The following is a 9,899-nucleotide window of genomic DNA, read 5'->3' as shown; positions in this document are numbered from 1 at the left end:
TGTCAGCTGAGCGCGGTCACATGGTCGTGAGTCTCCTCTGTCTGAGCCGCCGCTCCGCTGCTGCAGAGCCCGGGTCGTTGGCTGCACTTGTCGCTGCGGAGTCTGCGAAGCTGACGGCTGGCCTGCGGGAGGGAAGGAGGTGAGCACACTCCGGGGGGTGGCGTAAGGGAGGCTTTGGGGGGGGACCCCCGAAGGGGAGAGCTTTAGGTCGGGGCCGAGGGGGTTCAGGGAGGGAGGGGGAAAGGGGGAACATCCGCCTTCCTCCTCCTTCTCCTCCGCTCAGGCGTCGCTACAAAGAAGGCTGTTTGCTGGCCTGAGGTGCCCCCCCGGTAGGTTGCCTTATGCGTTTCTCTTCTCCCAAGGCGAAGTGCTGGCCGTAGTCTATCTGGGCCCTAAGAATGGCTTTGCGGAGTTGGATCTATGTAGTTCCCCATCTGTGTTCAGCAGCCGCTACTTACGTTTGTGTCACAGGCAAGGTCACAAGCAAGGCAGGATGGCTCCTTCCCCCTCCCCTGCAACACGCACTCTTTTTGTCCCCAGGTTTGGGTAACCGCAGGCCTTAGGGAGGCTGTTGTTTTAGCTGTCAGTGCTGTCCTGCCTTCCACGGATTTGGCAGACCTCTACTTAGCACTCTTGGACTTAGACTTTGTATTAGTTATTTCCAATTTTTTAAATAGTTTTTCACAATGTCACTAATCGCTGTGTCAGAGAACCTAAGTTTTCCTGCCATAGAAATGAAAAACAAAACACAACAACAACTCTGAACCTTTTCCGCGATATTTACAAGCTAGTTTTGTTGTTATACTGTAATTCTATTGGTCAATTTTTAGCATGTATACATTACTGAAACAGAGACATCTACATTGGCTCGGGCATGTTGTGAGAATGGCTGATGGTCAGATCCCAAAAGATCTGGAGAACTAGTGCAGGGAAATCACCCCAGAAGGAGACCACAGCTGCAATACAAGGATATCTGCAAGCGAGATCAGAAGACCTTAGGAATAAGGACCTCAACAGATGGGAAAATTTGACATCTGAGCATTCAGCCTGGAGACATCATGGCCTCTTCCATTTTGAAGAGTCATTTGTCCAGCAGGCCGAAGCAAAGAGGCAGTCCCAAACCCAGCAAAATCTGGGAGATGGACAGGGAGAAAGAATAGTCACTCTCGAATTGGCCTCCTCAGCCACACTAGACGCTGTTCCAACTCTTCAAGTCAAAACACATTACCATAGTCTCGCGAGAGTGAAGGATGCCTAATCTAATCTAATCTAATCTAATCTAATCTAATCTAATCTAATATAATATAATATAATATAATATAATATAATATAATATTAATATAATATACATTAGTTATTTTCATTAAATTTTCTTTGTTAGAAATTGTACTGGTTTTGTTGGGAATAAGCACACATTTTTAAAATTGGATGTAAATTACATTCTCAAGGTAGCTAACCACAAAGGTAACAGAAAAAATATGCAAATCATAATTGCAGACTGATGTGGGGTATAAGAGAGGCCTACTTCGTAATCATTATGAAAACCCCATATCTCGCCAAGACTAATTCTGCATCCTAGTAGCAGTACATGAATCAGCAATTAAGAGCCTTCTGAATAAAATAAAAAAGCGAATGTATGGCTATAATTATTGTTCAGTTAACTAAAATTCTGCATAGGGTAGTCTGATTTTTATGTTGTTTCAAACTTTCTTGGAGATATTTGCCTTGAGTCTGTTGAATCTCTCCTTTCCCAAACCAGGTTGTTAGAAGATGGTAAAACTAATATCTTGATACCACTTTTTATTTTTGAAGCAAATATGGGCAAACTTAGTCAAATTATATGCCAAGATGAAAAATAATTGTGCACCTTCTGTTCTCTGATCTGAGACTTGTTTGTGTTGGTATGATTTTAATGCAGAACACAACAATAGTTGTTTAATCCAATAACAGATAATAGGTTTTTCCTGTGGAAGGAAGAGAAGATTGATCTGGTTTTTTTCTGTATGTAAATGGTTCTGAGGGAGCTTGTGCTGGTTTGGTCAGGTAGAATTGGTGATGTTTATGGAAGGTGTGCCTCAGCCAGGACTGGATAGACACAGTAAAAACCCAGGTAATTTGTTTTGGCATCAGAATGTCAGAGGAGGCCAGAAGCTAGTTCAGAAAGGAAAAAAGAAAAACAGTGAAGGTCATTATTTCTGACACACAGTGGTATTTTGTGCTCCACTCTTACTTAAAAAATGAGCACAAATGTTGATGCTGCTTTAGGAGAAGAGGCAACACAGTCCTATGCATGTTTACTGAAAAGTAGACCTTACTATATTCTGTGGTGCTTACTCACAAGAAGATATATCTAGCTTGAAAATTACCTCTTAGCTGGAGAAAGGAAATGGCTGAGGCAGGCAGAAAGAAAGAAAATGGTCACAGGAAATAGAATGTGGAGCGCTCCACTGATCAGTAGAAAGTATCAGTAGGCATAATTATATTGGCAATCTGAAACTTTTGCTTTGGAAGGAAATTTTAGTTCTGTCCAATTAAGAGCCTTACACTTATTTTGGCAACAGATGTTGGAGCTGCTTTTTTGAAGCAATGTCTTATTTAACTTAGCGTTGACTTTCTGTGTTAACAAAAGCCAGTCACATATATTGGTGTTTTTTTCCCTTAAGTGACTTCCTGGAACCAATTTATGACAATAAATCCAAGCAAATGCAATCACAGTGTCTGTGACTCCTAATAGTTTTATCCTTGCTTTCTTAACAGTTTCTGAATCAAGACAAAAATGGATATCCGGGGTGCTGTAGATGCTGCTCTCCCCACCAATATCATTGCTGCCAAAGCTGCTGAGGTTCGGGCCAACAAAGTGAATTGGCAGTCATATCTCCAGTAAGTTATGAGCTCATCATGAATTTCTCGAAGAGGCATAACTAGACTAGTTGTAGTTGTGTTGCTGTAGTAATAGCGACTGAAGTTAATTAGACATTGGAAAAACGTTGAGTCGCTGGAAATAATTGGGAATATATCAAAGTCAATTAGGAACATTAATGAGATTTTTAAATGGAGATTTGCTTTCATGATATCAATGGGTATAACCAACGTTTTTAATGCTTTTAGCAAGATTTCAAGTCTGGCAAAAATCAGGTCTCAAGATAGCAGTTGTATCTGAGAATCTGGACTCCACCATGATAAATAACAAAAAATGGTTTTCCACTGTGTTTTAGGAACCCGTCTGGAATGGATGCTACTGCTTTTAATGGATTTAATGCTCTGAACTGCTACCTAGACACTCTGGAGATTCCTCAGTTACTTTTGGGAGATGATGGAGTGTCCTCCTACCGGGGGTGGGTGGGTTATACATTTGGCTGGCCTTGCTTCTCCTCCAGTAGATGAAAACATATTTGTGGCTCCTGAATTGTCCTCATAAACATAGTGTGAGCTTGAGTTAGAGTTGGAAATAGGGGCAGTAATTTTTTTTACTTCTTGAGAGCCCAGGGCATTCAGCACAGGTTGTGCTCATGTGCTCCATCTTTCTTTTTTGCTGCTTAAAGATAGGCTTCAACTGTGTGCTTGGTAGTGTACAGGGCTGCTGCCAAGCACAAAATTGGAAGAAATCCCAGCCGTCTTCCAGGCTCTGGTACTGATGGGGATCGTCCCCTTTCTTTGTAACTCTAGGACAGGAAGAAAGTCAGGGTGGTAGAGTTATTCGAGTTATCAGAGTTTTCCTTACAGCCCCATTGGATCTGGGTGACTTCTTAAATGCCTTTGAACTTATCAGCCACTGACCTACCTCACAGGCAATGTTCTCTTGAATTTTAGTGGGGCTCAACACTTTGTGTGCATGATTCTGCTCCCCCCTGTGCGCACAACTCTGCTCCCCTGTGGGGTTTCATGGTGACCAAAACCATAGGGGCTGGAAACTGCTGTGAGTGCACAGAGGAGGAGGAGCCCTCGTACACCTTAGAAGGAACCTTGCACAGGTATAGATAGCCACTGATTAGCACTCTCCCCCCACTTTTGGGATGAGGCATCCTCTGCCCCGGTCTATGGAGCTACTCTTCTCACAGGAACATTGAGAATATAAATTGGGATGAAAGGAAGGATATTAATGAAACTGTTCTTTTTAAAAAGTGCCCTGGACTTTTCCTGACCAATCATTATATAGAATGTGAAGGTGAATGCATTAATCAATGCATACTTTCAAAAGTATCAGTTTCCTTTGTGCTTGTAAGATAAATTGTTATAGATGGTTGTTTGGAGTATGTAAAGGGGAGACTTTGAATAGGAACCAGTTTTATTAGTGGGAGGAAAGTCTTAAGAACAAGTGAGTGTTTAAACACAGTAGGCTTTTTTAGTTTAGTTTAGTTTAGTTTCCTGACCTTTGAGCATAGGGCTGCAGTTGTGGCAGGTCCCAGAAATTTATGAGCCACAGTCCATGTCTCAAGCGGGATCCCAGAAACTGCCTGACAACTTCTTATAACATCATCAATACATATTGTCCAGAAAAGAACAAAAGAAGTGGAACCCAAGAATTTACTTAGAGGAATGGAACTATTGTACATAAGAATAATTAAACGATGGGGTGGGACTCAGAGGAATTCTCTCCAGTGTCTGGCAAGGTTTTCATTGGCAACATTGGCCATGTAGAAAGAATTCCATATTGCTTAGATGTTTAGAAAGCAAGCAAACAAATACATTGCCGCCCAAATATGTATTCGTGAATTTATGTCTAAAGACTAGTGGACCAAATTAGAATGAGTACAGTACTTTCAACAATTGATGGTAATGATTGATCGTCGTCGTTTAGTCGTGTCCGACTCTTCGTGACCCCATGGACCAGAGCACGCCAGGCCCTCCTATCTTCTACTGCCTCCCGGAGTTCTGTCAATTTCATGTTGGTTGCTTCGCAGACACTGTCCAGCCATCTCATCCTCTGTCGTCCCCTTCTCCTCTTGCCATCACACTTTCCTAGCATCAAGGTCTTTTCCAGGGAGTCTTCTCTTCTCATGAGATGGCCAAAGTACTGGAGCCTCAGCTTCAGGATCTGTCCTTCCAGTGAGCACTCAGGGTTGATTTCCTTTAGAATTGATAGGTTTGTCCTCCTTGCAGTCCAGGGGACTCTCAAGAGCCTCCTGCAGCACCACAGTTCAAAGGCATCAATTCTTCGGCGGTCTGCTTTCTTTATGGTCCAGCTCTCACTTCCATACATCACGACAGGAAAAACCATAGCTTTGACTATTTGGACTTTTGTTGGCAAGGTGATGTCTCTGCTTTTTAAGATGCTGTCAAGGTTTGTCATTGCTTTCCTCCCCAGAAGCAGGTGTCTTTTAATTTCGTGGCTGCTGTCTCCATCTGCAGTGATCACGGAGCCCAAGAAAGTAAAATCTGTCACTGCCTCCATATCTTCCCCTTCTATTTCCCATGAGGTGATGGGACCAGTGGCCATGATCTTAGTTTTTTTGATGTTTAGTTTCAGGCCGTTTTTTGCACTCTCCTCTTTCACCCTCATTACAAGGTTCTTTAATTCCTCCTCACTTTCTGCCATCAGAGTGGTATCATCTGCATATCTGAGATTGTTGATATTTCTTCCAGCAATCTTAATTCCGGTTTGGGATTCCTCCAGTCCAGTAAAACACAAAAAACAAAGTAGTGTTTGCTGCATCATATGAACAGATCAGAGACTACACTTCCTGTAAGGAAAATGTATAATGCTAAGGAAAATGTGATCACAAGTTACTGTGTCACTGACTGACTGGAGGTGGTGTTTTTCAAAAATAGATCGTATCACTTTGGTGACTGGACTTGGTCTACAGTGAGCAGCTGATTTTCTTATAATACTGGAATTTTAACTATTGTGCTTTGGTAGGATGGTTGGCAGACCCCAGAAATGCACTACTGTTCTCTGATTGTTAGACATTTTAGTGATTTTGGAATCTGGCTGCAGAGCCAGAGGTTGGGAGTTTGATTCCCCAGTTTGCCTTTTTGACAGGGGCTGGGATTGATGAACCATAGAGTCCCAGATCCGCAGTTCTGAGATGATGATGATGATGAACTCTGGAGGTGGGAACCTTTGGTCCCTCTGATGGTTTGTCTTACAACTCCAGTCAATTCCAGTCAGTGTTACCCGTGTTAAGTGATATGGTGAGCTTTTGTGCAAAACAGATTTATATTCCTGGTCTAAGTATCTTTTAACACATGTACCCCATATCTTTGTGGGGTTACTTCGTATTGTTGTCCTAGGTTTTTGGGCTGTTTGGCCATGTTCTGAAGGTTGTTCTTCCTAACGTTTCACCAGTCGCTCTGGCCGGCATCTTCAGAGGACAGGAGTCAGAACTCTGTCTGTGCTCTGGTGAGTTCTGACTCCTGTCCTCTGAAGATGCCGACCACAGAGACTGGTGAAACATTAGGAAGAACAACCTTAAGAACACGGCCAAACAGCCCGAAAAACCTACAACAACCATTGGATTCCAGCCATGAAACGCTTTGAGAATACATTACTTTGTTTTCTTAAATTATTTTCCAGCTTAACTGCTGCTGCATTTGGGAGGGAAATATTACATCCATTTTTTTAGAACTCTCATAAGCAGCATGCTAAGTAACTCCACAATTTAGAATCCAAACAAAATGTAGGAATTTTTCAAAGGTCTGGGGGCCACTTTTGTTCACTGCAGACCTTGGAAGATCACATTCTTCTTCTAACAGCTCCCTAATTCCCTCCATTTCCTCTTAGAAGTATATCACACTCCCTGAAGGTCTCTGGGTAAGTATGCTGTATAAATGCAATTTGATCCCCTCAAAGAGTTGTTTCCTTTTTTAAGAAAGGAAGTTGACAGCTGGTTTGACTTGAAAGAGGAAGTTATCTGCTACTTATGCTTTAAACCTAAAGAAATGTGAAATACTGTAATATTTTGGCATTCAGGGTGAGAGATTAATTTCTCTAGACATGTTATTGTCCTACCCCTGGCAAAAGGGAATAATATGATGACTGTTGTAGATTATGCTGATTGTGTCATTCAGTTTACAAGTGTTGAAACAGTTTTCTAGAAAATCTTAGGTAGCCCTGTAGAAGATAGAAATACTAGAGGGAAAGGAGTTATGACTCTGTTAGGTATTGTGATGCCTGTGCTGCTTAGCAAACATCGCTGGCCTACCTGGAGGTGCAAACAATGCACTGTGGCTGGCATTTGGGCATATGTATAAGGCGTGCTCTGGTCCATGGGGTCACGAAGAGTCAGACACAACTACTAAACAACAACAAATAAGGACAAGGCAGAAAGGAAGATGTCCTTCTAGTTTGAAAGTACCTTTGGTTAAGAGAGATGCTTTACTGTGGCCCACATTCTACTGTTGATACCTGTCCCTTTCCCAGCAAGCAAGCATTGACAACCGGGGCAGTTACTGACCAGGACAGCAAACGAGGGATCTTGGCTCATGGAACCCATTGCTTGATCAAAGCTGTGCCTTCTGGAGCATTTCAGTGTGTGATGTCTTGCAGATAGAGGGATCAGATTAAAATGATGGTCTTTATGTATAATAATGTACTGATCTGAAGAGGTCATTGTTTCTTGGATTGCAGCATTCAACAGAGGTGGAGGAATTGTAAAACATGATTAAATAAACAAAAAGTGCTGTGGAAATTGCTGCTGGGAAACTCTTAATCTCTTAAACCTTGAAAATGCACAATGAAGAATAATCTTCTAAAAACGGTCCTCACTGCACAGAAGTTGTGTTATGGATCTACATTTTGCCCTACTTTTCTGCATTTTAGTATTTAAGAGGAGTATCTTTATCTCATGTTCTGTGCTGAGTAGTTGTCATGGTAGCAGAACCAGCTTCTCAGTGCTGTTGAAAATGGCATATGAAAAATGAAAAGTTATAAGTAATCTAGCGATGTAAATCTTGCTTACTGAAACTATTTTCAAGAGTGCAGTTGACCCGTTTATGGCAAGCAGTGTCAAATAGCTTATCAAGACTGCAGGTGCCAGCAGTTTGTGGAAGAAAATGAGTGCTTCCTTCCCTGAGGTGAGAAACCTCTTGGTGCGTCCTTGGGAGAAACACCTGTTTATTTTGAAAGAAGAGAAAGAGTGAAATTTGCCTGTGTTTCTGGTTTTCTTTGGTAGTGTTGGTATTGGTGGCTTTTCTTGGATGTTCTGGAACTCCTAGGTGTAACCCAGAATGGTTGATGGCCCTTGGTTTGAAAAATAAGCTTCCTAAACTTCCTTTTAAATCTTTAAGGTGAGGTAGGAAACTTGTAATCTTCCTGATGTTGTTAGACAATGACTCTCATCAGCCATGGGAGTTCAGCCACATCTAGTTGCCCTCTGTTGCTGTAAGAGCTAAATACAGTTCTTAGTTCAATTAAATGAATGGGATTTGTTAAGTAAACACTTACGTAATTTCTATTGATTTAGTAGCTCTACTCTGGTTTGGACTAACCGTTAGGTTTAACCATAAGCTTCTCGTACTCATGACTTGCTTCCTTTGTCAGGTGCACTTTTGCAGGATACCTTTCTTCAATGCATTTTGATCACTTAGATCAGGGATCTCCAAACTTTTCAGTGTGAGGGCCACATCATATATGTTCCACATTTTTGAGGGCCAAAGGAGTACGCGCATCAAACATCACACCCCTGACTTAGATAAATGAGAGAAGGCATGTGCTCAGATCTAAAGATGTGCATTATTATTACTCTATGCCCAAGCAGGCTTTGAGTTTGTGTTTCTTGAATATCAAATGCCCATGGCACACGTCAAACTATATATAAAAATAAGACAATTCTACTGAAGTAGTGCAAGATAAAGCATTTAAGTAGAATCTACACAAGAAAATCAAGTAAAAATAATCCATTAGACCTAAGTGTGTTTAGAATAGCCTTTTGTGTCCCAGTTTTGAATAGCTGTGAAAATATTTCTGAATGGCAAAGACATCACATTCTCTCTCAAAAGATTATGTCTTGGTACCACCCATGCTCTTGGGTTTCATAGAGGATATTCTTTCAAATTTATTTAATAAGCTTGGGAAGGTAGTGATTAGAGATAGGCATGAACCGCTGGTTCAGTTGTTCATGTCTGCTTGTCCTTAGGATGAACAGGTGTTCAGTGCTTCCCAAACCTGCCTCCTCTGGCAGGTGCCCAGTCAGAAGCAGTGCCTGGAGGAGGCTGGGGCCCTGCTTCTTAGTGAGCGGCTGCTAAAGGAGGCAGGGCTGGTAACCACCAAACATCTTTTCATCTGGAGGATGAGCCACAAACCACCAAGCTGACAGTTTGTGCCCATATCTATTAGTAATCACTGTAAGGCAGTGATTCCTAACCTTGGGTCCCCAAATGTTCTTGGACTATAACTCCCAGAAGTCCTAGCCAGCAGACCTCGTGGTGAAGACTTCTGGAAGTTTTAGTTCAAGAACATCTGGGGGCCCAAGGTTGGAAACAATTGCTGTAAGGTACTTATGTATGTTGTTAGTCATCTTGGAAAGAAAAGAGGAATGAAGGATACAAAAGGTGAAAAGTAGATCAACTTACACTAATGTTAGTTTTGTGTTATCTTTGTCAGAGGGCAGATGATTTCAGCAGAAGACTGTGAGTTTATTCAAAGATTTGAACAGAAAAGGAGCCCAGAAGAGAAACAGGAATTAATACAGACAGAAGGCAACCAGGTAATCCAGATCTTTTGAGGACAGATTCCTGTTCATTATTCTCAGTGGTATTGTCAATTGGCATCTTGGTTTGAGAAGATCTGAGTTTCTGTTTTTAGCACAAGACCAAAATGGTTATCCAGTTTTGCAGATATTAAGTCATTTGTGTTGATCTGCTGGTCTCATTTTGAGACTTCTTGGTTAATGAGTAACAGGTACAATCTATGTCTTTGAATGTCCTTACATTTATGCTTCTCTGATGCAATCCACCATAGT

The 9,899-nt window shown here is 41.8% G+C and overlaps 1 protein-coding gene across 1 annotated transcript in view; it reads left to right on the top strand.

The window, feature by feature from the left end:
• Positions 1-9,899, top strand: part of ATP6V1H (ATPase H+ transporting V1 subunit H) — a 44,844-nt gene continuing 34,945 nt past the window's right edge. The window contains exons 1-3 of the mRNA XM_020795958.3: positions 1-139; positions 2,758-2,880; positions 9,542-9,644. Coding sequence (XP_020651617.1) covers positions 2,777-2,880; positions 9,542-9,644 — 207 coding nt within the window. The 5' untranslated portion in view covers positions 1-139; positions 2,758-2,776. The remainder of the gene's footprint in view (positions 140-2,757; positions 2,881-9,541; positions 9,645-9,899) is intronic.

The sequence above is a fragment of the Pogona vitticeps genome, chromosome 4 (assembly GCF_051106095.1).
Source record: "Pogona vitticeps strain Pit_001003342236 chromosome 4, PviZW2.1, whole genome shotgun sequence".
In the NCBI taxonomy this organism is placed as follows: Eukaryota; Metazoa; Chordata; class Lepidosauria; order Squamata; family Agamidae; genus Pogona; species Pogona vitticeps.
Note: the sequence above shows the minus strand (reverse complement) of the source record. Positions and strands in the feature narration are given on the sequence as shown.